Raw genomic sequence first — 27,063 nt, 5'->3', positions numbered from 1 at the left:
AGATATATTCAAATTGTGGATGCATAAACCTTACTCAGAATGTCTTTAATATTTCTGTCAGGGATGAAGTTTCCTACAATATACTAATAATTGGCTGTTTTGAAACAAGTGAATGTTTTGAGTCTCTAAGTTTGTTTTCAGAAATGATACTCGCGGGCATGAGTCTCTGGGTTTGATTTTCAATAGAAGAAGATGAACAAAAATAAATTTAACATTAGAAAAAATTAGGGGTTTTAATTTTATTTTTTCTTGAATTAGAAATTTTTCTGGGTTTCTGAGTTTCAAATTTAAACTTTAAGATGAAGAAGATAATAGAGGTTGAAAATGATTAGGGATGAAGATGACAAAATTATGATAGAAATTCACTTTTTTTTTTTACATTGGGGACTAGTTCAGGGACTAATTTGACGTATAAATTTTTTTCCCAACATTCTAGTTCCACGTAGGCATTCCACGTAAGTAAAAAAATTACAAAAAAAAGATTCAGTTAACGGCAGTCTCATTTTTTAACGTCAAGGACTAGCGTGAATGTGTTTTGCCACATTCAGGGACCACGGGAGGCATTTTAGAAGTTTAGGGACCAACTTGAAGGCGGCTGACACATTTAGGGACCAACTTGACTATTTACCCAATTTAAAACTACGAAAAGAACATAAAATTACTCTAGAATCAGAAATAACAGTAGATAAATAAGAAAGCTATCTCTTATGGCTCCTCCAAGCTTGCACGACCAGTTTGTTATCCGTTTCCACATCAACATCAAAGAAACCCAAGTCCAAAGACAGTTGCAGCGCCCACCGTAATGCCATTCCCTCGGCAACAGCAACCGTGCATGCTCAAGGCCACTTCGCAGCAGCTGTGGCAAGGACCTGTCCATGAGAGTTGCGGGCAATGTAGCCAAACCCCATATCTGAACCAGCAGGGACAACAACATCAACATTGATTTTAATCCTTCCAGCAATCGGTGCCTTCCATCCTCGAGTAGCTGAACCCGCGATATTCCTCGCGCGCACGCCAGCACCACCGCTTTGACTAGAGCTCGACAGTTCTACCATAGCCAAAGACAATGCTCGCTGGATCACCATGTAAGGGAGCCATCTCTTCTCAAAACACCATTTATTCCTCCGCTCCCAAATCGCCAGCATCAATGTCAAAACCGAATCCACAACCCAATCATCCTTCTCATTAAAAATCTGGTGTAGCCAATTCAGAACCGTGAAACCATGAGGGGCCTGCCTAAAATCCATGGATAAATGGGACCCAAACCATATAGGTGCAACCTCTCTACATAAAAAGAGAGCATGGCAACCGGTTTTCTCTACCTCACCACACAGAGGACAGATTGGATCAAGCTCCACACCACAATGAGCTAGAACTGCCCTCACCAGAAGCACATCATGGCAAGCTCGCCAAGCAAATTCCTTGCACCGGGGAATAGAGTTTTCCTTCCACAACGCTGTCCAAGTACCAGCAGAAACAGCCCCTTCCGAGCTTGAAGCACCAGCCCTGTCATGCTCAACAATATAGAGTTATACCCTGACTTAGTGCTATAACAACCGTCCTCCTCCCCCACCCAAAACCGTAAGTCTGGTCCACCCACCATAGACAGTGGAATCTGAAGAATAAGAGCAGCTTCATGTGGGACAAAGATATCACGTATGAGAGCAGGGTTCCAAGACTTTCCACTCGGGCTCAAGAGCTGACTTACACGGCTCACATGGTTGCTATGACGCTGCCCATAATACAACCGAAAGCCTACTGCTTGAGGCACCCACTGGTCCTCCCAAATGCCAATAGAATCACCGGAGCCAACCCTCCAAATACAGCCTTGATCAAGCACCCATTTAGCACTCAAAATACTACTCCAAGTATAGCTAGGCCGCAAGCCACGCCGTGCCTTGGTTGATTAATGGATTAATTTGTTAATCATATTGGATCTTGCATTGGAAGTTAGAATAATTTAAATGTTTCGCTCCTTATAGTTACAAATCTCTTTGTGTACTCTCAACATTAAATGTGTGTGGTGTTTCTTTGTACATATCTATCTCAAAAATTCAAAGATAACAACCCTTTTTTTAAATAATTCAATGGCGGTAATCGAATAGCATTTATATCGTTTACCTCATAAAAACTATTGACTATGCATTTGGTAGCATGAACTTCAAAAATAAAATAGACAATGTTTTTTCAATTCAATGATGATAATAATAGAATAATATTTCTATCTTTTACCTCATAAAAATTCAAATTTGGATCTTCTTCAACTACTGAATGGTGCAGCAAGAATAAATGTAACAGGAACTAAATGTAACTTATCACTTGCTTTTTAGTTAAACTAATTTCAACCTTTAAATGATTGAATCAATGGATGAAAATCTGTTGGAGGGTCTGGAGAAAGTATGTTGCAAGAGAGGATCTAGATTCTAAAAATTCATTGACTATCCATTTGGTAGCTTAAATAAATCTTCAAAAGAAAATTTCCCTTAAAGTTATAACTACGTAGCCTTGATGTCTCCTCACAGAGAATACGTAGGCCGGGGTTTAATTCCCAACAGACACTCCAAAAACAAAAAACTCTTTTCCCCATCTCTTGTCTAAATACTAAGACATAAATGCCAAAAACAAAATCTTCTCTAGATGAAATGAATATTTTTAAAGTTTTTTATTTTGCACAATTAATCAGAGGTAACCGTTTTTGCGGACGTTGTGAGGTGCTAATACCTTCCTCATACGTAAACGACTCTCGAATCGAGAATTCTGTCGCAGACCAGTTTTCTATTTGTTTTTTTAGGGTTCCAATCTCCTTTAATAATTGGACTTATATCGTTTATCTATTTATTTTATTCTTTTGCGTTCTCCCGCCGCGACCCCAGTTGCGACAATCACTTTACTCAAACTCAAACCAAATCAACCGTAATCGATTCGTTTCTCGAATTTATTTTTATCAACCCGCCAACACGCACCCGATTATTTTTCTTTCCAATTTAACTTTCAAATTTACATCTTTTTCAATTTTATTATTTACTACTTTTACCTTTCCTACATCATTTTAACTTTGACTTCTTATCTTTCCTATATCATGTTAATTTTGACTTCTTGGTTATTAAGTGTCTTTAGTTATACTTTTTTTTTTTATAGGCGTCTTTAGTTATACTTATTATCATACTTTAAACAAAAGGATTAATAACTTACATAAAGCTATAGTTGCAAAAGTTAGTATCTACCGCAATGGACAAGTCGAAGATTCAGATCATATTTTTCAATATTATTCTCTATCTAAGTATAAGTATGTTTTGGCACCACTTTGGTTCTCAGTTTTCTCCTACTCCTGAGTCTTGACCATGTTATGTTTAGTGAATGGTCTGAGTGTTTTCTGCAATAAAAATATCATGTGTTAGCTAGCTCTATTTTGTGGTGGTATCAAAGCAGTGTAATAATCATGTCTTTAATAAGCATACTTGGCCTATTTATTTTGTTCTTATACAGGTCATGGTAATTATGCAAGAGTTCAGTAAACGATGTTTGGTGTACAGTCCAATGTTTGTGATGGTAGTCCTCTCCATGTTAAGTTACTTTTTGTCGAAGGAGGTTACACTATAATTTGGAGCTGGAATATAAGTCAGATTGTACGGATGTTGTGGAGCTATGTTCAGGAGCGTAAGACCATTTGCAATGGTTGTTGAGAGTTGATGTTGAGAGTTGTTGAGGGTTTGTAGTGGTTGTTGAGAGTTTGTTGAGATGAGATGGAGGAGTGAGATGTTGAGGATTGTAAACATTGTTGAGAGTAAAGCTTGGTGACACGTGTCAGCACGCGAGTGGGCACGCCTAGGCGCGTGCACCACACGCGCGGACAGGGGGCGTGTGTAGCAGGGGTGGAAGAGAGAGAAACGCGTGTGGATAATGAGGAGGCCGCGTGGCGTGACCTGATTGGTCCGCTTATTTTTTGTTTTTAAAAATTTTAAAGTGAATTATCCTGTTGAAAAAAAAAAATTTGAAATTTTTTTTTCCCAAAATTCATAACTTTTTTTCCTCTATAAATATAGACTTGGCTCGTTTGATTTGGACACAGAAGAAAAAAAAACCAAGTTTTTCACCATCTTATTATCTCTCTCACCATCTTATTATCTTTCTATTAGCCTTTGTTTTGAAATGGATCCCAACAATCACCATTTCAACACCCAGAATTCTTCTAACTACCCATATAACTACCAAAATCCCAATAATTATCAAGATCCAAATCAATTTCCCAGCCAACGTCATCAAAATCCCAACAATTATCAAGATCCAAATCAATTTTTCAACCAACGTCCACAACATCCCAACAGTTATCAAGATCCAAATCAATTTTGCTACCAACGTCCTCATAATCCCAACAATTATCAAGATCCAAATCAATTTTCCACCCAACGTCCTCAAAACATACATAATTTAGGTTTTGCACCAAATTCCAACCAGTCATCCTTTCATCCATCTTATGGATCTATAAGATATCCATCTCAAACACCCCCGTCTAGTGGTTATATGCCAATGGTGAATGAAAATTTTCCGAGTGTTGATGCACCTGAATTTCCCGAATTTTCAACACAAATGACTCCTGGTGGCATGACAGCTGCTAATCAATTCACTCCAAATCAAGAGGATTTAACTCCTAAGAGCAAGAGAACCCCGTCACCAGCATGGAACACTGCACAAAATTTGGTGCTAATTAGTGGGTGGATTAACTGTGGAACAAGCAGTGTTGTGGGAAAAAACCGGAAAGGTGAAACATTTTGGAGAGATATTGTTGAGTATTGTAATGAGCATTTCTCATTCGATCCTCAACGTGATGGAACTGCATGCCGAAACCGTTGGAATTATATGAACAAAATACTGGGTAAATGGATTGGCACTTATGATGCTGCTAAGCGTCAGCAAGGAAGCGGTTGGTCGGATAATGATGATTTGGCAAAAGCGCAGGAATTATTCGCGTGTGGGAAGAATGTTCAATTTACTTTGATGGAAGAATGAAATTATTGTGTTTGAATATGTTCGCCAGTGTTGTCAAGTCTGTTGTGTTTGCTTTAATAATTTGTCAGTGGTGTCAAGTCTGTAGTGTTTGGCTTTAATGTATGGGTTATTGTGTTTGAATATGTTCCACTCAATTCGAATCTAGTCCTTTTCCAATTATTAACTCTACTTGATAACTTATTTCGAATCCACCAGTGGTGTCAAGTCTGTAGTGTTTGCTTTAATAATTTGTCATTGGTGTCAAGTCTGTAGTGTTTGACTTTAATGTATGGGTTATTGTGTTTGAATATGTTCCACTCAATTCGAATCTAGTCCTTTTCCAATTATTAACTCTACTTGATAACTTATTTCGAATCCGCCAGTGTCCACCATTCAATGTACTTATATATATGGATTCATAGATCCATTGATGTACCAATATCCCAAATCTCTTCCAATCTACTTTGAATTTCACAACAAATGGATCCTTTTGAAAATCCTGTTGAAAATCCTTTTGATATGGAAACATACCTTCAAAATTCTGAACTTGAAGAAGCTTATATACTCAACCGATTTAGAGAGCGTCGAAACAAAATATTGGAAGATAGTGCACCTCGTAGTAGAAAATGTCAGTAGAGATCATGCAGCGGCAAACCAAAGGCTAATTGACGACTACTTTGCCAATGAGCCTACATATGACGATGCAATGTTTCGTCGTCGGTACCGGATGCAAAAACATGTTTTCCTTCGAATCGTTGCGGACCTTTCAAGTAGTGATAACTACTTCACCCAGCGAGTTGATGCAGCCAATAAAGAAGGTATATCACCCTTAGAAAAATGTACCACAGCAATGCGAATGTTAGCATATGGTGTGGTAGCAGATGCAGTCGATGAGTACATCAAAATAGGAGGTACTACAGCACTGGAGTGTTTACGTAGATTCTGTAACGGAATCATACGATTGTATGAGCAAGAGTACCTTAGAGCACCAACCGAAGATGACCTGCAAAAAATACTACATGTTAGTGAAATGCGGGGGTTCCCAGGCATGATCGGGAGTATTGACTGCATGCACTGGGAGTGGAAAAATTGTCCTAAAGCATGGGAAGGTCAATTTACTAGAGGGGATAAGGGAACTGTAACACCCCGATTTCGGTGGCGTCACTTTAGTAACCAAAGAAATAACTTAAGCGGAAAAACGTGAATTATTTTTTTTCGATAATGTAAGTAAAGACAGAAAGAGATGAAACTCTAAAACGAAGATAACAGAACTAATATACAATATGATTACAGCCCCCACTGTAAGTTGTAAACCACGTCACGAGTAAACCTCCAGTGACGGAAAGTAAAAGAGAGTAACGCCCGTAGGCAAAAGTACAAACCAAGGTAAAAATACTGTGTCCGCAACACTAAACCTCAAAATCTGAGAACAAGTTGGCCCAGCGGCCTAAGAAAAGACCCCCTAAATCCAACCAGCTCTCTGTGATCTCCATAGGAAACCACACAAAAAACTACCGGTAGGAAACTACCCTGTCCCCAAAACTGAAGCATGACGGTCAGAGCATCGACACTACTCCTACACTAATCCCATCTCGAGTAAGTCGCTCGGTGGCCAGCGGGGTCGACCACCCCTGAACCGTAGTCCTCCTGATCAAGCTTCTTCAACCTAGTTTCCCCTGAAGGGTGAACCATCGTGAACCGGTCCGCCATACTCAACTGACAATGGCGTAGTCCGCCCAAACACACACAGAAGACGCGAGGGTCAACTCCAAAGAATTATATAAATAATAAAACCAGATATATAGGGTAATAATTATTTAGCCTCTCAGGCTTATACGTTTAGGGATAACATCCTAGGGTTGCATATATCACAATGAATATAAAGATCATAATAACAATTAGCATGCCTCAAGTAGGATAAACAGGTACCAATCACACTCAGCAACTAAGTCAGCATGTATGTTGCATGAAATGCAATGCTGAGTAACAAAATGCATTCCGGAAGAAGGATGGACACCATCGAGTCAGCCCTAACACCGGCCAAAGTGGGACCATTCCGCTCGGGCGTCTCTTACACCACACAAAAGTAGTCAGATCAGCAGTGAACCCGTAGGTCTGCCATTCCGTCTGCTACTGAGGACCACCGTAGTGTCCTAAATATGGAAATCCGGGTCTTATGACCATTTTGGAATCCACCGAGGTCCGGTAATCCGCCGTGTATTAACCTCAAAATGAGTGCATGAATGCAAGTGATTAGCCAAACAACGTCTCCGACCTCACTCGACACGTCGTCACGTGTTCTAGCTAACTTATTGTCTCTAAAAAGCCTACCCTAAGGCAAATGTCGATTCTGCGACAAAATGAATTAATCAAAAAGAAGAAGAATGTACTTTGGAACTCATGGTTCCCGGCTAAACTTTAGATAGCCAATCAATAAACTGCTCATCGAGCGAAAAGGTACCGAAGTACTTGGAAACTTATAGTCTCCGGCTAAACTTTAGATAGCCAAACATTAAACTGCTCATCGAGCGAAAGAGTATAAGCATACTCGGAAACTTGTAAGTTTCCTCAAGACTTGGACTCGACGACACTTCTCATATCTTCAAGACTAATATTCAGGCTCTAAGCTCTTATCTAAATGTTGTTATCATTGTTCAAGGGGTTTAGAGATTGATTAATGTCTTATGAATTTCCTTTGAGAAAATAGATTTCGTTTAGTCTTATGATACTTCCTATGAGTTTCAGGGATCCCATAATCCCAATTAATTTCTGAGAAGGTCTCGATCCATTAAAATATAACAAGGTCCGAACTTCGTTCGTCCTTTCAAACTCTCTCAAAATCTCATAAAAATTCGGCATGACTTGCCCGTAATCCTCACTCCTCAGAATCTCAGGTACAAGTGGAATAGCATAAATAAAACAGCTCAGTCAAAAGCATAAACAGCATATTCCAACACATCCTAAGTTAACCATGTAGCACATAGCATGTGAATCATTTAGCACACAATATCATGGCATCAATTACTCAACAAGGTCGGCCGAAGCCTCAGAGAACAATTCAGACATTTAGCAATTAAGTGCATAACACATAAATCAAGTCGAACTTGTCGACACCTAAAGCATTATCTAGTAATTCAGAGAGTAGCCCTCACCTGTAACTCCTCCAGCGTTTTCCTCACAACCTCCTTCACGTTCCTCGCCTTGATCTCCAGGAAACTCCTCAAAAGAACCTTAAGCCAAAATCACAGAAATCAACACATTGAGTCAGAACTCAGCAAGCAATAAGTCCTAGGGTTACACGGTACATTACCAACTCTGTGGTACGACAATCTAACGCGTTAAGACAAGTTTTCGAAAAAGTCGGATTTCCTCCCCCCTTGGTATAGCTCTCGGCCACTTTCCTTAATTGGGAGGGTCGATTTTTCTTCGATCAAACTTGGTTCCTAGGTTAACATAAGCCGTAACTAAGACGGTTCTAAGCTCGGAAAAATTTTCGGATCGAAAACTGATGTAGGGGCAGTTTGGTCATTATTTTTAGCTCAGAATTTCAGAATTGGATTTTTGAAAAACAAATTGGATGGGGACGTCCACAACGACGTTTATGACGGCAAATCCTACTAGCACTAAGCCAAGTCGATAGATTAGAGCGTAAAGGTTGCGACTTTGCCGAAAAATGGGTATTTAGGGTAGAAATTGATCCCGGCGGCATTTCGTCGATATTTGACAAAATCTAATCCGCAGAACACGCTCAGGAGCATGCAGGGAAGAAGTTTAGACGCTGAAATCAGCTGATTTGAACAGTTTTTCAAAAACCTCAAAATTTTGAACTCAGAAAGTCGCAGGAGAAATGGACAGAAACGACGATTCGAAGGAGAGTATAGATTACCTACCTCGAGGTCTTCGATTAGTGACGATCGGTGAAGCAAACGGGCAAGAAACGACGAAGATCCGGATCTCTCTCTCTCTCTAGGAACTCGCGGTTTTGGGGGTGGGGAAAATGGGTTTTTTTGCAAAAAATCTAATTTTCAAGCTATTTATAGGTTTTGGAAAAAACGGAAAAATGATTTTTTTGCGATTCCGATTTTTTCCTGCGCGTTCCTCTGCGCATTCTAAGATAGGTTCTGGCGACAGAATTCCAGAACTCAAAACAGGATTCTTGGAATTAAACCAAAAGATCCAAAATCGGCATAAGTCGGTGTAAGTCGGTTTATCCCGAAAAACTACTTTTTGCAGTGATCGTCGGATGAGAAAACTTCCTTCTGAAGAAAGATTGGGAATGACGAGAGAAATAGGAGATCGCGGGTGGAATCTTCATTTGCAGCTCCGAATAGAAAAAGTCTTCATCGTCTGTCGATCTTAGGTTTCTCGAACTATCAGAGATTCCGTTTCGGCAAACTTCCGAGAATTGAAATTTGACGTTCGTACTTTCCAGGATTTCGCATCGAAATAATTGTTTAAGGACGGAAAAGAGAAGTTCTAACATTTCTCTGAGGATTTTTGGAATTAGTTTCCATCGTGTCCTAAAGCGTAAATTATCTATTCACTAATACCTTTGACCTAGGATTAAGCGTATGTTAGTCGTGCTATAACTCTTATCGGTTTTTCGATAAATTCTTGGACTTTTCCTGAACCTTTTTCCTTCACAAATTTATCTTAATCAAATAAACTCTTTTATTTTATTCACTTATCCAAAGCGTTAAAACTTGGGCCTTACAGGAACCACAACAGTTATTCTTGAAGCAGTTGCATCTCATGATCTATGGATCTGGCATGCCTTTTTTGGATGTCCGGGAACGTTGAACGACATAAACGTTCTAGATCGGTCACCAGTGTTTGATGACGTGCAACAGGGAAAGGCTACAACTGTGAATTTCTTTGTGAATCAACGTCCCTATAATATGGCATACTATCTAGCTGATGGTATCTACCCTTCTTATCTAACTTTTGTCAAATCGATTAGACTTCCTCAAAGTGAACCCGATAAGTTGTTTGCACAAGTTCAGGAGGGATGTTGGAAGGACATTGATCGTGCATTTCGAGTGCTTCAAGCTCGTTTTAAAATCATCTGTGAACCAGCTCGTTTGTGGGACACAACTTATTTGGGTATCATTATGAGGTCATGCATCATATTACATAATATGATTGCTGAGGATGAGCGAGATTCATATGCTCAACGTTGGACCGATTTTGAGCAATCTGGGGAAGGTGGATCTAGTACACCGCAACCATACTCGACCGAGGTGTTACCCGATTTTGCAAATCATGTGCGTGCTAGATCCGAGTTGCGTGATTCGAATGTTCATCACGAACTGCAAGCAGATCTAGTGAAGCACATATGGACAAAGTTTGCAAATGTTTCGTGATTGAAGATGATTTGTATCGTACTAATTACGTTATTTGTGTGTTGTGTGCTTAGTTTGTTGTCTTGCATTTTAAGTTAAGAAAATAAAATAAATTATTGTGTGCTTAGTTTGTTGTCTTCCATTTTTAAGTTAAGGAAATAAAATAAATTATTGTCTATATTTAAAAAAAAATTAAATTGTTAAGTGTTTATTGTTTAATTTAATTTAAAACAATAATTGTAATTTATGTAAATAATAAAAACAAAAATATAAAATTAAATAAAAATATGAAATAAAAAAGTGGTGGGGTAGGGTGTTGAGAGAGAACCATTGGAGTGGGTAATTGTTGAGAGAGTGTTGAATTGGAGAGAGAAGATGATGTGGAGTGTTGGGAAGAGAAAATGTGGAGTTGAGAGTGTGTAATTTAAACAAACCATTGTAAATGGTCTAATAGAAATCAGCACGTTAAAAATCACCATCATCCTTTGAAGAGAAAAAACAAAACTCACGAGTAACACTAAGACCATTTGCAATGGTTAGTTTAGAGTGATGTTGAGAGTTGTTGAGGGTTTGTAGTGGTTGTTGAGGGTTTGTTGAGGATGAGGTGGATGAGTGAGATGTTGAGAGATGTAAACATTGTTAAGAGTGCATGTCGGTGCCACGTGTCAGCGCGTGAGTGGGCACGCCTAGGCGCGTGCACCACACGCGCAGACAGGGAGCGTGCGTAGTAGATGGACGGAGAGAGAGAAACGATTGGGGATTATGGTGGGACGCGTGGCGTGACCTGATTGGTCCGCCAGATTTTTTGTTTTTAAAAATTTTAAACTCAATTATCTTGTTGAAAAAAAAATTTTGAAATTTTTTTTTAACCAAAATTCCTAACTTTTTTTCCTCTATAAATAGAGACTTGGTTCGTTTGATTTGGACACAAAAAAAAACCAAGTTTTTCACCATCTTATTATCTCTCTCACCATCTTATTATCTTTCTATTAGCCTTTCGTTTTGAAATGGATCCCAACAATCATCATTTCAACACCCAGAATTCTTCTAACTGCCCATATAACTACCAAAATCCCAACAATTATCAAGATCCAAATCAATTTCCCAACCAACGTCATCAAAATGCCAACAATTATCATAATCCAAATCAATTTTTCAACCAACGTCCTCAACATCCCAACAATTATCAAGATCCAAATCAATTTTCCTACCAACGTCATCAAAATCCCAACAATTATCAAGATCCAAATCAATTTTCCACCCAACGTCCTCAAAATATACATAATTTAGGTTTTGCACCAAATTCCAACCAGTCATCCTTTCATCCATCTTATGGATCTATGAGATATTCATCTCAAACACCCCCGTCTAGTGGTTATATGCCAATGGTGAATGAAAATTTTCCGAGTGTTGATGCACCTGAATTTCCCGAATTTTCAACACAAATGACTCTTGGTGGCATGACAGCTGCTAATCAATTCACTCCAAATCAAGAGGATTCAACTCTTAAGAGCAAGAGAACCCCGTCACCAGCATGGAACACTGCACAAAATTTGGTGCTAATTAGTGGGTGGATTAACTGTGGAACAAGCAGTGTTGTGGGGAAAAACCAGAAAGGAGAAACATTTTGGAGAGATATTGCTGAGTATTGTAATTGGAATTATATGAACAAAATATTGGGTAAATGGATTGGCGCTTATGATGTCGCTAAGCGTCAGCAAGGAAGCGGTTGGTCGGATAATGATGTTATGGCAAAAGCGCAGAAATTATTCGCATGGGGAAGAATGTTCAATTTACTTTGATGGAAGAATGGAACGCTCTCCGTGATCTACCACGTTTTTGTAGTCAAGTAGGAGGAAATGGTGGCTCAACAAGTAGTGGATCTAAGAGATCTCACGACAGTGATGCATGTGGCTCAACCTCTATAAGATCAATTCCTCGTCCAATGGGTAGGGAGGCAACTAAAAAAAAGAATAAAAAGAAAAGTAGAGAAGCTCCCTTGGAGGAGGTGGACAAAGGTTGGGCTGAATACAGACATATGAAGGAGAAAGAGCTTGTACGATTGGAGAAGATAGCATCGGTGCAAGAAGAGACTGACCAATTGATGAAAATCAATTTGTATCTAAGGCTAACTTCCGAAGAGCATCTCGATGACCGTAAGAAAGAGCTGTTGAAGCAGTTGTCCCAAGAGCTATTTGGGAATTAATTTCAATTGAGTATTTGTTTGAATTCGGTCAAACTTGTCAGTGGTGTCAAGTCTGCTGTGTTTGCTTTAATAATTTGTCTGTGGTGTCAAGTCTGTAGTGTTTGCTTTAATAATTTGTCAGTGGTGTCAAGTCTGTAGTGTTTTCTTTAATAATTTGTCAGTGGTGTCAAGTATGTAGTGTTTGGCTTTAATGTATGGGTTATTGTGTTTGAATATGATCCACTCAATTCGAATCTAGTCCTTTTCCGATTATTAACTCTAGTTGATAACTTATTTCGAATCCGCCAGTAGTGTCAAGTCTGTAGTGTTTGCTTTAATAATTTGTCAGTGGTGTCAAGTCTGTAGTGTTTGGCTTTAATGTATGGGTTATTGTGTTTGAATATATTCCACTCAATTCGAATCTAGTCCTTTTCCGATTATTAACTCTAGTTGATAACTTATTTCGAATCCGCCAGTGGTGTCAAGTCTGTAGTGTTTGCTTTAATAATTTGTCAGTGGTGTCAAGTCTGTAGTGTTTGGCTTTAATGTATGGGTTATTGTGCTTGAATATGTTCCACTCAATTCGAATCTAGTCCTTTTCCGATTATTAACTCTAGTTTATAACTTATTTCGAATCCGCCAGTGTCGACCATTCAATGTACTTATATATATGGATTCATAGATCCATTGATGTACCAATATCTCAAATATCTTCCAATCTACTTCGAATTTCACAACAAATGGATCCTTTTGAAAATCCTTGTGAAAATCCTTTTGATATGGCAACATACCTTCAAAATTCTGAACTTGAAGAAGCTTATATACTCAACCGATTTAGAGAGCGTCGAAACAAAACATTGGAAGATAGTGAACCTCGTAGTAGAAAATATGTCAGTAGAGATCATGCAGCGGCAAACCAAAGGCTAATTGACGACTACTTTGCCAATGAGCCTACATATGACGATGCAACGTTTCGTCGTCGGTACCGGATGCAAAAACATGTTTTCCTTCGAATCGTTGCGGACCTTTCAAGTAGTGATAACTACTTCACCCAGCGAGTTGATGCAGCCAATAAAGAAGGTATATCACCCTTAGCAAAATGTACCACAACAATGCGAATGTTAGCATATGGTGTGGCAGCAGATGCAGTCGATGAGTACATCAAAATAGGAGGTATTATAGCACTGGAGTGTTTACGTAGATTCTGTAAAGGAATCATACGATTGTATGAGCAAGAGTACCTTAGAGCACCAACCGAAGATGACCTGCAAAAAATACTACATGTTAGTGAAATGCGGGGGTTCCCAGTCATGATCGGGAGTATTGACTGCATGCACTGGGAGTGGAAAAATTGTCCTAAAGCATGGGAAGGTCAATTTACTAGAGGGGATAAGGGAACCACAACAGTTATTCTTGAAGCAGTTGCATCTCATGATCTATGGATCTGGCATGCCTTTTTTGGATGTCCGGGAACGTTGAACGACATAAACGTTCTAGATCGGTCACCAGTGTTTGATGACGTGGAACAGGGAAAGGTTCCAACTGTGAATTTCTTTGTGAATCAGCATCCCTATAATATGGCATACTATCTAGCTGATGGTATCTACCCTTCTTATCCAACTTTCGTCAAATCGATTAGACTTCCACAAAGTGAACCCGATAAGTTGTTTGCACAAGTTCAGGAGGGATGTCGGAAGGACATTGATGGTGCATTTCGAGTGCTTCAAACTCGTTTTAAAATCATCTGTGAACCAGCTCGTTTGTGGGACACAGCTTATTTGGGTATCATTATGAGGTCATGCATCATATTACATAATATGATTGTTGAGGATGAGCGAGATTCATATGCTCAACGTTGGACCGATTTTGAGCAATCTGGGGAAGGTGGATCTAGTACACCGCAACCATACTCGACCGAGGTGTTACCCGCTTTTGCAAATCATGTGCGTGCTAGATCCGAGTTGCGTGATTCAAATGTTCATCACGAACTGCAAGCAGATCTAGTGAAGCACATATGGACAAAGTTTGCAAATGTTACGTGATTGAAGATGATTTGTATCGTACTAATTACGTTATTTGTGTGTTGTGTGCTTAGTTTGTTGTCTTGCATTTTAAGTTAAGAAAATAAAATAAATTATTGTGTGCTTAGTTTGTTGTCTTCCATTTTTAAGTTAAGGAAATAAAATAAATTATTGTCTATATTTAAAAAAAAATTAAATTGTTAAGTGTTTATTGTTTAATTTAATTTAAAACAATAATTGTAATTTTATGTAAATAATAAAAATTAAAATATAAAATTAAATAAAAATATGAAATAAAAAAGTGGTGGGGTAGGGTGAGTGGTGGGGTAGGGTGTTGAATGAAAACCATTGGAGTGGGCAGGGGCGGACCTATGTTGTGGTGAGGGGGTTCATCTGAACCCCCTGAACCCAAAAAATTGCACTTAATTTCTTATATAATTTTTTTTTGAACCCCCTGAAAATTTTAAATTATATTAGTATACTAAGTTTTGCACCTATTTGCACCAAAGACCCACCTATTTGCACAACTATGACTTGTATAATTTCTCATGTATAAACATATTAAAATTGTTTTTAATTATATTTTTACCGATGTATTTCATTTGAAAAATTTGAACCCCCTGACCCCGGGGTCCTGGATCCGCCACTGGGAGTGGGTAATTGTTGAGAGAGTGTTGAATTGGAGAGAGAAGATGATATGGAGTGTTGAGAAGAGAAAAAGTAGTGTTGAGAGTGTGTAATTTAAACAAACCATTGTAATTGGCCTAAGGAGTTGGCTAAAGATATTATTTTAAATGCTTAGTCCCTGAGATTGTAAAGGGAATTAAATTGGGTCGCTAAATTTTTTTCTTTGAAATGAAATCCCTGAATTTTTTTTAATCAAACGGCTTAGTGAAACGACTCATTTTAGTGTTATGGTGGGTTTAAGTTTTATTGTTAATTATTCATATCATTATTAGATATAAGGGAAAAAAAATAATACTAAAACTAACCTAGAGAAAGAATAAAACCCACGCAGCCTCAATACCCATTAACAGAACGCGTCCCTCACCCTCTCTTTCTCTCTCGAGATTTTCTTTTTCTTTTTCTTTGCCTCTGTGAATAGAAGCCAGCGGCAACACCTCTCTTCCATTCTATATGTTTTCTTCCTTCTTCATTAGAAACAAAACCAATTGCCACCATGATAGATACGCACTCATGAAGAAAAGATTTGGGTATTTATGTTGAAAGGCTTCCTACAAAATATTTAGGAGTTAGGGTTTATGCTCCAAAGAAAAGAGGAAGATCAAGGTTGGCCATTCTTTTTCTATTTCGTAGCATACATCTAAGTTCAAATCCTTTCGGCATCTCATTGAATTTTCAATTAATTCAGTTAGCAATTGAACGAGAGTGGAGTTCCCTGTGATTGGTGTGAAACCATGGCTCTTTGGAATGACTAGTTTGCAACTGGATATGTGCTGCCCAAAACGTTTGACAGAGGAAAAGAAACAAGTCAGGTGCAATATATATTTATGTTTGCACCTTATTGATTATGTGGCCATGATGCTTTTTCATGGGGTATTGCTTTTGCTCATGAACCAAAAGTGAAATTTGTATCTGATTATGTTTAGCTATAGAGGATACACGAGAGATGCAAAATGGCTTTATTTGGTTTTGGTTGTCCAAGGAGTTGCTAGCTACTGGCTATTCAAGTATCTTGGAGACATTGGAAGCAATCATTAATCATTCTAACTCCTTATAGCTGTGAGTGGTTTTCAATTACTGTGGCATAATTTTATTTCTCTATAACTGTTAATTTAAATTATTTTGATATATCACCTATTCATTTGAAAATTGGGTAACATGCTTTTAAAGTTCTTGTGTTCTTTTCAAAGTGAGTTTTATTAAGTTGATTTTGAGAATGCTTTATGAAGTGATATGAACTGAGAATTTACTTTGATTTGATTTTGGAATAATGTGAAATTGAGAATGCTATTTGAATAACATTGATGAGTATTGGAAAGTGGATTTTGAGATTGTTGATGAGACTTGTGTTGGTTTGAGAAAATGGTTTTGGGGATCCTTGATAGAACCCCGTAGCCGTTAGCGGAGGTAACGGCCTCGGTGCACCTAGCTAGTTTGATTCCGGGAGGAGAGGGCTATCCGTTAGATGGAGCCGCCAGTGCACGGAGAGGGCTATCAACGAGATGTAGCTTCCCCCGATGATATGATACGATGTGACATGTGATATGAGAGAGGAAAGGGCTATCCGTTAGATGGAGTCGCCCCTATCGGAGAGGCCATCCCTTAGGAGGAGAGGGCTATCAACGAGATGGAGCCGCCTCACGGTTCTACATGTGTGACCCTATTAAATTATATTTCTGATTTTGTAATGCTTTCATCTGATTGATATGATTCTTATCCAGTTTATTGAAAATGTTATTTATAAACATGACAGTTTGATGTTCTCTTATTTGAAATGGTTCTTATTAATTTTATTAAAATTGCATATTATCTACACTGAATTGGTAGTGAAAAACTCGTGCCTCTAATGTTTCCCTTCCTGTTCATGGTGGTTGTTGACTCCTCACTAAGTCTTTGTGACTTACCCCATTCCTTATTTCCATCCACAGGAAACTGAGTAGCAGACTGTTGTCAGATTCAGGTCGTTCGGCTTATTTCGTTTATAGGCCTCATTGGAAGGTTGTCATTTATTTGTGTCTGTTGTCGGTCTTTGTCATTCTGCAGCTATAAGGGAGTCTTTGAGGGAATTCAGTTTAACTTGTTATTTATTGTTTAAATTTAAGATTTAGCACATTAGTGCTGGATTTGAAATTTATGTATTCTTGGAATTTTAGTTATAATAAATCTCAATTGTTAGATTTTATTATTTTGGAGATATTGATATTACAGGCAAGATTCTTTTGGATTCATATAAATTACATAAAACATGTATAGTTTTGGAAAATTGTTTTGGGAAATGGCTTGGGTTAATTAGGCTTGCCAGGCTAAGGTGATAGTCTGTGCGCCGGTTACGACTTAAGATTTTGGGTCGTGACACTTAGTTTGCCAAGAAAGTGGATAGTCTTCCTATCATAGTTGGACAAATTTTCATCCTGGCCTTCCTTCCCTCACTTGTCTCATGTGCTCTTCGATGCCGAAAATCCTATGTTTTGAGTGACCGTGAACACACTGCCGTGAAAAAACCATTTGCATAACAGAATCAATGATATTGGAGTCCGAACTTCTATTCCAGCTAAATTGAGCGCTCAGGTAGTTGATGCCTTGATGAGGGAGTCGCCCTAATCCAAGAAAATATCAATTTCTCGCTTGTTTTCTTCTTTCAAGACTTTCCTTCTCGGGTGGTGGTGAACAACGCAGCTTGCGTTGCGGGAGATGCCCGCCCGTAGGTCCTAACCCGCTTCCACGACTCTCTTATTTGAATGAGAGCCCTTGTCTCATTGTCGTATACTTTTTCTCTGATTTCCACACTTTGTTCTACTGACTATGCAACCGACCGGGGTCCAAGATAATCAAACCATCAATAAAAGTAGTAACGTAAGTATGGCAGTGCTGAATATCAGGCTAGGTAGAAATGCAGTTCCTATTCTATTAAGGAAGAGGTGCCTACGTACTTCCTTTCCCTTTGATTTGAATCCCGACATGGGAGAGTAAGGATTCCATGACAGTTTCAAGCTCGGGCTAGGGCATTAGATTAGTCCTTTTGCACAATTTTGACCAGTCAACGGTCCAGTGGCAAGCCTAGTCAGCTAAGGACGGCCACATGAACTTTTTCACATCAATTTTAATCCCTGTAAATTTTTGAAATTATATTTAAGTCCCTTTCATCTTCTTCCTCGTCCACCACCATCTTCTTTCTTCTTCAATTCTCATTCAAATAATTAAATTTCTATTCCTTTATCTAGGCACTTGCATGCTTGATCTAGGCTGACAAATTAAAGAGAAATATCAAGAATTTGAGGTTCAAGGAGGATCCCAAAATCCGGTGAGAACTCCAAGATTCCAACCTACAACTCCATCTTCCGTTCAAACCACAAAGCTTTTTGACTCGTAACCACCGCGAATGTGTTCATAGAGGATAAAATAAGAGGACCCGAGTTCCATATCCAATCGCAACCATCATTGCCACTGTCAACCACCGCCTTTTCCGGTCACTTTCTTTGAATGTAATCTCTTTATGTGGAAATATTTCACTTCTTGTTGAGTATATGGGGAAGAACTCTAGATGTATGCTAACTTTGATGGCAAAGTAAGAAGATGGTGTCAAATTGGGTCCCTTTCTATGAATGTAATCCCTTAGTGGAAATATTTCACTTCTTAGCATATGGGGAAGAACTCTAGATGCATGCTAACTTTGAAGGCAAAGTAGGAAGATGGTTGTAGAAAAGGGAGAAGATGAAGGTGGTTGAGGAAAAGGAGAGTCTGGAATATAATCTTAAGAATTTACAGGAACTAAAATTGATGTGAAAAAGGTCGTGTGACCATTCTTAACTAACTAGACTTGCCACCAGACCATTGAGTGGTCAAAATTGAGTAAAATGACTTAATTTGATTACAAATTATTTAAGGAATTACATTTCAAAGAAAAGTTTTACAATGACCCAATTTAATTCGTTTCACAATCTCAGGGACCAGAAGCCTATTTAAGCCAGTTTTAAATATCAGGATGTTTCTTTTAAGGGTTAATAGTCAAATTAGACCCTGAGTTTGTAAGCGAGTTTGATTTTAGTCTCTCTGACGAAAAAATGATGTTGAGTGGCAGTCAAAAACCACTAGTAATTGTATAAATAACTGCCACTAAATGTCATTTTTCTTTTAAGGGGTAATAGTCAAATTAGTCCCTGAGTTTGTAAGCGAGTTTAATTTTAGTCCCTCTGACGAAAAATGATGTTGAGTGGCGGTCAAAAACCGCTAGTAATTATATAAATAACTGCCACTAAATGTCATTTTTCGATAGTAAAATCAAACTCGCTTACAAACTCAGGGACTACATTAACCCTTCTTTATTAAATATAAGGAATGTAACATTTGCTCATATTCCTACATGTTGCAAAAGAGCTGGCTATACAGGCTTCTAGAAATAGCTCTACTTATACATATTTGAAAGTTTCTTACTAGTTGACTTGTTGTTTTTTTAATAAGAAAAAACAGATGGAATTTGAACTTCTAGGAAAGGAAAATTTTGCTTATTAATCCATCAACCAAATTACACACTAAACATATTCTCCTTCTCATTTTAAGGTACATCTTTTGAAATTTTCATATCAAACAATTTAATGTTTTCTTCGTTCACTTGGTTATTCAGTCTATTAAATTTATACACTTTTCTGCATTAGTTTAACCAAGATTCAAAATTCTCAATACTCCTCTGTCCCTCTTGATCTTAAATAATTATCTGAACCTTGTAGAAACCAAAACAGCTTTTTATGTTGATGAACCCAGGACAGTATTAGCAATTTCAAACACAAGAAAAAGGACTATACGTACATTACATGAATATGCGTAAGAAACTTACATACTACTATTGCATTGCTGAATTTGAAACACTTCAATAGATGTGTCAATCCCAGACCTCAAGATCCCAACTAGTTTTTTATTTTGTTACATAATACCCCTAACATTTTACATCTTCCACAGTGAACACCACAGTGGATTCACATATCCCTAACATACAGGCTCACAAAATACAATTCAACCCATCTTGGCATGTTTACCAGCTTGCATTTTAGCACAATACTCAAAAATGCTCCCATCAAAGCTTCTTCTCACAGCTTCTTTGGAAAGGAAACCTTCCTCATCCCTAGCTAGAATGTACAGAACTCCCCATTCAAATTTAGCAGCAGCCCTGCACACATATGTCAGCATTTCAGTCAGAACATGGTTAGACAAATAAATCAGCAGATTTTACAACATAGTTATCAAGGTTTTAAATTGCAGTTGTAGTTATGGTTGCATGCACAATTGCATTGCGGATTTGCAGTGATGCCTTATGCAAGGACTCCAAAACCCTTTAGGTTACCGCATTTGAGGTTGCGAGCTGCAATTTAAAATCCTGATAGTTATGAGTCTTATGACTTGAGAACCAAGAGACTCACCAGCCAAATGGGTCAAATGCATTTCGGTTTCCCTCAGTCATGTCCCAAAGCTCTTTAAAGGTGAGCTTGTCAGGCACTGTACGAGCATACTTGCTAAACATGTTCTCAAGATTTGCTGGTACAAAACTGTGGTTTCATTTCAATGAAAAGAAATGTCTAAGAGGTTCATATATAGTCAAATGGTATAATATCTTAATATACATTATTATTCATTACCGTCCTTCTGTGTCATATGCTCCAGAGTCACTCCCATGCTTTGACTTGTGAATATTTTGTATGTAGATAGGAAAGAGGAGAGAAGGAAACCAGTGCTGTGAAATTACAACTTATATGTTAAGGCTAAACATTCCAAGTGGGTTTTCTCAGCACAAAAGAAGTTAACTTTACAGGGACGGTTCCATACCTCATATCAGTGTGGCCAAACATAAAGAAATGATAAACTAAAATATATTGAAAATATTTTTTTTTCAAAAAAGATAAATATTATAGATAAAACCATGAGAGAAAGTTTGTTATGAAAATATAAGAGTTTACAGTCCAAGAAGGACTAGGCTTACAACGAAATATAACAAAAGAAATAAAGTGAAAACAACAGTACGGTAAAGAAACAAGAACAATAAAATAAGGGAAAATGTATTATATTGGATGACATGATGAACACAATAATTTGAGTGAACATTAATTTCATAATGGATATGAACAACAGATACAATATCAAATACATTCAGGAAGAGAATAAAATGAAAGCAACACACAATTGTGAGAGACTTGATTTTTTTTCCTGATCAACTAAGGTAAGATATATTAAGATGGGAGTACTTGGTGTGCTCCAAACTCACTTATAGCAAGAAAGCACAGAACTGTGAAAAACAAAAGAACATAGCAACAATTTTGTTTTGCTTACACAGACATGTTACCCACAAAAATCAAACTCAAACAAAACTGTCTATACAAGACAAAAAAATAGAATTGCCTCTAGGGGTGTGAATTGCCTCACAAACCAGGGTAAAATATTACACGCCTAGGAGTGTGAATTGGATAACACAAGTTTCAACTCATAAACCAACACGCCTCACCTAAAATCTTAGACAACCACAAAGAGAGTATGCGTGAGAGGGTTTTTCTTTTGTCATATTTTTTTACTAACACTTTGTCAAGCATATAATTTTTTTTTTTAAAAAAAAAAAACCGGTGTGGCCAGCCTTAATGTAGGTCCGTCCATGTGACTTTATTGTATTGTATGCAGCTATTAAGTGTATGTTAGGAAATACTTCAACAATTGATTTTGAAGACATAATCATTTATGAGGAACAGCTATTACGAATAGCTTCTGAGTTTCAAAAATGATTCTGAGTTTCAAAAATGATTCGATAAGATAGAAGTTGATTGTGCTATAAAAGTACTATATGTAATATGTAAAATATAGCTAAAAGAGTAGTATGGAGGCTAGTGCTTTCTGTAATTAGAATTTATTCATTATTTTTGTATTCATTACACCTAACTTTATTAGACCATCTCCAATGGTTTCAACATTCAACACCCTCAACACTCTACTTTTTCTCTTCCCAACACTCCACATCACCTTCTCTCTCCAGTTCAACACTTCATTCAACTTTTACCCACTCCAATGGTTTTTCATTCAACACCCTACCCCCTACCCCACCACTTTTTTTATTTCATATTTTGATTTAATTTTATATTTTTCTTTTTATGATTTCATAGAATTAAAATTTTTGATAAAAATTAAATTAAATAAACTATTATCGATTTAATTTAATTTAATGTTTTTATTATTATTTTAAATTAAATTAAATTAACGTAATTATTTTTTAACGTAAATTAAATTAAATCCATAATTGTTGGAATTTTGGTGGTTGGAAATTTGATTTGAATGTTGATAAATGTTGGGATTTTGGTAGTTGGAAAACTGATTTGGATGTTGATAATTGTTGGGAATTTGGTAGTTGGGAAACTGATTTGGATGTTGATAATTGTTGGGAATTTGGTTAGAAGAATTCTTGGTGTTGAAATGGTACTTGTTGAGATCCATTTCAAAGCAAAGGGGATAATAGAATGATAATAAGATGAATAAGATGATGGAAAACTTGGTTTTTTTTTGTGTCCAAATCAAACGAACCAAGTCTTTATTTATAGAAAAAAAATCATGAATTTTGGTAAATTTTTTAAATTTTTTTTTGAATGAAATAATTGAGTTGGAAAGATTAGGATAAACGAAAATCGCCCGGACGAATAAAAATGTGACACGTGTAACGCTGCAGGCCCTCTCTCTCCTCAGGCGCGTGCGTGGCACGCGCCTGTCGGTGCCCAACGGTTGCTTGCCACGCGTCCCACGTCCGGATGCCCTGGGACGCACACACTGCCAAACCTGCAGCCTTACGCGCCTTGTCGGCGCATGTGTGGCACGCGCCTGGCGGTCACCAACCAGGGCGTGCCACGTGTCTCCGAACGCAGGTTTCAGCTGTGTTGAATTTTTTCAACTCCTCTCTCCCCCTTTCAACTTTCAACACTTCAATTCAACACCATTATTTTCCCCTTTCAACATTAAACACTACCATTTCAACACCATTGGAGAAAGCCTTAGGTATTTTTAGAGTGTCCTAGTCAGCAACAGTAAAAAGTTGTAAACTAATATAACTCTTATGAAAAATCCAATTGGAAAAGGACAACAAATAGTCAAATACACATGCTATCTGCCAATTTCCTAATTTCCAATTTCCAGGGTGGTTTTGGCATCAACTGCCTCTGTGGGAATGAGACTCATTTATATTTCCAAGGTGCTAGTGCAAGTAATTGACTAAAGAGTAAATTGTGCCTGCATATGATATCTATTAATTAAAAATTGATGTTGGATTTCAAGTTTCAACCAGCAAAATCAATAAGTGCAGTAAGTCTCTAAAATCCAAGGTTGGATTCAGAAAAGCTGAATCTATAAGGTAATGTACAGAATTCAATTGATAACTCACAGGCTGAGTGGGATAACTCAATCCAACATTGATGACAATAGCCATAATGACTGATGCAATGATATTAAATCCAAGAGCTCGCAGCCCTGAAAATTTCTCAAGGTTAGGAGTCATGTTTTTTGAAGCCTTATTTGTAAAGAACCTAAAATTAGATGATAAAAATTGAGGACCCTTTTGGAAATGAAAATTGTTAATTACCCGTGTAAGTTTCCCAAGGGTAAACTATTCCATCATCATCTTGATCAAAAAAAGCACAATGCTGCTGAAGAACAGTCATGTTGTAGTGCCTGTGGCCAGGAGTTCCATGTGGGTGGTTTGCATCCGGAGCTTTCAATGCCCTTGGCAGGTCTGAATGAATCAAATTAAAAAAATAAAGTTTTTTTACACAAAAAGAAAATTTAAATCCGTAATTTCTTAAACAATCCTTTAGTTAAGAAGGTACTTTTGCTGCTTTGTATGTATTAGTTCATAATTCCTTCAATAACCCTTTTGGTCAAAGATACTTGTGCTGCTTTAATTGTTAATAACCCTTGTTCCTGCTATGACTTTGCTATACGACTTGGTCACATATATCAGTCTCTTACAAAAATACAAAATAAGATTATCTACATTAAAATCTGATGCAAAAATACAAAATAAGACTACCTACATTGAATTTAACAAAGTGAGTCAAATCTCTCTCAAGATTTATAACATCAAGTTTGCTCTTTAAAAAAAATTAGCATATGATCATAGTATGTTGCCTTCTATGTTACTGTTAATCTCTCACTCTAGTGAACTTGTGCTTTAAACTTTCACCTCATTTAGGGGTGATGAAATTCAAAGAAGCTTTCAAACAATTGAAACTTACATGGCTTTGGAACAGAATCTTCCAAGTCGCTTCTGACCTTTCTCTGAGAAGTAACCGGTGCATTATGAGCCTCAGTTATAAATGACTCCTTCTCCATGTGTACAGCCATTTTGATATGTTTCACTTAGTTTCGATGATGTGATATCTTATACTCCAAGTTATCTATGCACCTTTTCTCTACCTTCTTCTGAGCTGCATTATATAACACTCTCGATTGGTGTAAGAGGTAAGAAGCAGACAGAGAGAGAGGAAAGATACTAGATGGACAAAGTAGAAAGCGCCAGCAAAATACATCAAGCAACGTGGCATACATGCACAAGTTTCTCTTATGTTTTGTCGGTGCTTCTCCTATGTGGATAACATTTTCATTTTTCACTATCCTTCTATAGCTACAATGGTGCCTATCCTGAGTATTCAATTTCAACATATTTTATGGTGTTGATTTTTATTCCAACTTGGGCCTCCGTGGATCAGCCCATTCTTCTGACCATTTAATTGTTAAGCACTCTGAGTCAAAAAAATTACAAAAAGTCATACAGAATTCATCAGTTTATTTAAATTTTAAATCATTTAAAATAAAAATAGAGAGATAAAAGTAAATATATGTAAAACTCTTTACACCGCTCATATGAATAATTCTTTTAATCATTCATTTTTAATTTTTTATAGTTGATTTAAGCATCATATTAAACACATACCATAATTATGTTATGTGTAATGTACAATCAAATTTTAATTGTTCAGTTTCATAATTTTGTAAATTGGTAAGGCTTAAATATGTTTCAGACCCTACAAAATGAGGGCTCTATGATTTTAGTCCCTCTTCAATATGTTAAAAAAAGTGAGTCGGTTAATGTGATTTTTGACAATTCATCGGTTAATACTTTGAGTTGTCAACTTGGCTCATGGTCCTGGGTACAAAGTCCAAGCCCCTTATTTTGGGCGAGCGTTCAACACTTTAAACCTTTTTTTCCCTCTTGAAAGCTTATGAACCACTTTTTTAAACTTTTAAATTGGGTGTAAGGTCTAATGTTTATCTCTTTCAATCCTTTAACATCTTCCATGACTATGTAGAAAATAATCATACTCAATCACGGTAAAAATATTGTGGGAGTCAACAATCTTAGCACAACATACTCAGCTTGACCATGAAACCTTTGCTTAAACTTGAATAAGTTAGAATTTTATATATATTTTTGAGCCCAAGGTATCTAGTATCAATAACTCCTACTAATTCCCTTTGTCGTGGATGTTCACACTCAGCGATCAGATGGACACGAAATGCCCTTTGTTTTAATGGATGAATATTGAACTTCTAACCTCATACTCATAGTTAATGGACTAGACATGGCACATGACCTTCGTTAAGTCAGCCCATACCAAAGGATTAAGGACGACTTAAATGTGTGTATACATCAAGAACCTGTAAGCCATGATACATGAGATTAGTGTGCATTTCTCCTTAACCATAAACGCTAACCTAAACCATGAGGTGTAGTTGTTAGCTCACTTTCGTCAATTATAACTAAACTACATTTTACATTGCTTTAGCCTTTATATAAAGTACTTATTATATGATTGCTGCAGTAAATTATTTACAAGTAGATATAGATATGCAAAAAAGAATATGTTTGATCCTTAATTTTAGATGGTGTTTATTTTTCTCTTCTTTTTTTTTTTAATTGAAGAAACTTGTATTCTGGACATCAATTCATATTCTGGTTGTGGATCGTTTTCAGTATGCAACCACACAAATTTCTGTCATTTTCATGTTCTCAACTCACAGATTCTCTCACGGCTCTTCCTTATTCTGAGTGACTGCCTTCAAACTTATCTTTTTTCTTTCTTCTTCATTCTGTTTCCCCTGTTCGAACTACTTTGAATTCCTCATTCAGTTCCTCCCAAGTTTTGAATTTTGGAATTGGGTTGTGATTTTCAGCCAAATGGGTTTCTTCCAAATTTCTAAATTTCTCTGAATTTCGATTTTTTTTGCATCTGAGGAAAGTGTGTTATTGTTGATGGATACTGAGTCCACTAAGGATGCTAATGGCTGCTGCGTGAACAAGCCTGTTGCTGTGGCTGTTGTGGTTTCTTTGGATGGTGGAAAGGTTGAAGATCACGCTAATGGAGATAGTGATAGTCATTCCAATTCTTTGTTGGCACTTCCAAGAGGAGGATTATCACGGAAGTCAGAGAATAAGACATATAGAAGAGTGCAGTGGAATGATGCACTTGGAAACAAGCTTGTTGAAGTGTTGGAATACGAGGCCAGGTAACTTGTGTTGTGTGTGCTAAACTTTGCTTAGTTACATTACATTGCAGCCACGTAGTTAAGAGCCTATACACATTACACACACATTGGATTCCTGTTTTTAACTTCCTGTCATTCTTGTTACCTGCATTATATGACTACTAGCATGTTTGGATCAACTTTTATTTCATCAGGATCAATTCTGAGGCTCAGAAGCTAGTCATAGAAGCTTCTTCGCAGAATTGATAGTCTGCGGAATTAATTGTAGATAAGGGTTTCTAAACAAGCACTAAAAACTTTTGTGGTATAGTGATGTTAAAGAAACAAAACTATTTTTTATTTTTTTGTA

The 27,063-nt window shown here is 37.3% G+C and overlaps 2 protein-coding genes, 1 long non-coding RNA gene and 1 pseudogene across 3 annotated transcripts; 2 read left to right on the top strand and 2 right to left on the bottom strand.

Annotated features, from left to right (window-relative positions):
• Positions 1–836: 836 nt before the first annotated feature.
• On the bottom strand, positions 837–2,730 carry LOC130719554 (uncharacterized). The gene is made up of 3 exons (XM_057570173.1): positions 2,722–2,730; positions 1,608–1,897; positions 837–1,506 (listed from the first exon to the last, which is right to left on the bottom strand). Exons 1-3 carry the CDS (start codon positions 2,728–2,730, stop codon positions 837–839), a joined length of 969 nt encoding a protein of 322 aa, XP_057426156.1.
• A 10,523-nt stretch (positions 2,731–13,253) lies between these two features.
• Positions 13,254–14,433, top strand: LOC130719553 (uncharacterized; annotated as a pseudogene).
• A 1,121-nt stretch (positions 14,434–15,554) lies between these two features.
• Positions 15,555–17,412, top strand: LOC130717633 (uncharacterized). The gene is made up of 4 exons (XR_009012375.1): positions 15,555–15,824; positions 15,907–16,030; positions 16,145–16,277; positions 17,147–17,412. It is a non-coding gene; the product is annotated as an uncharacterized LOC130717633 (long non-coding RNA).
• Positions 17,413–19,945: 2,533 nt separating this feature from the next.
• LOC130717632 (peroxygenase-like) lies at positions 19,946–24,572 on the bottom strand. Its single transcript, XM_057567946.1, has 6 exons — positions 24,464–24,572; positions 23,812–23,961; positions 23,614–23,699; positions 20,846–20,940; positions 20,630–20,755; positions 19,946–20,379 (listed from the first exon to the last, which is right to left on the bottom strand). The coding sequence occupies exons 1-6, from the start codon at positions 24,570–24,572 to the stop codon at positions 20,226–20,228; spliced, it is 720 nt and encodes a 239-aa protein (XP_057423929.1). The 3' UTR covers positions 19,946–20,225.
• Between the last annotated feature and the right edge of the window lie 2,491 nt (positions 24,573–27,063).

The sequence above is a fragment of the Lotus japonicus genome, chromosome 5 (genome assembly GCF_012489685.1).
Source record: "Lotus japonicus ecotype B-129 chromosome 5, LjGifu_v1.2".
Taxonomy (NCBI): Eukaryota; Viridiplantae; Streptophyta; class Magnoliopsida; order Fabales; family Fabaceae; genus Lotus; species Lotus japonicus.
Note: the sequence above shows the minus strand (reverse complement) of the source record. Positions and strands in the feature narration are given on the sequence as shown.

What these genes read in the sequence shown, in the direction of transcription:
- LOC130719554 (XM_057570173.1), bottom strand. An exon ending in CTTATTCTTCAGATTCCACT is followed by an intron (nt 1,507 to 1,607) that starts GTCTATGGTGGG and finishes TGAGCATGACAG; the next exon opens with GGCTGGTGCTTCAAGCTCGG.
- LOC130717632 (XM_057567946.1), bottom strand. Translation starts at nt 24,572, where the DNA reads ATGGCTGTACACATGGAGAAGGAGTCATTTATAACTGAGGCTCATAAT. An exon ending in AGATTCTGTTCCAAAGCCAT is followed by an intron (nt 23,962 to 24,463) that starts GTAAGTTTCAAT and finishes TGATTCATTCAG; the next exon opens with ACCTGCCAAGGGCATTGAAA. An exon ending in GCATATGACACAGAAGGACG is followed by an intron (nt 20,756 to 20,845) that starts GTAATGAATAAT and finishes ATGAAACCACAG; the next exon opens with TTTTGTACCAGCAAATCTTG.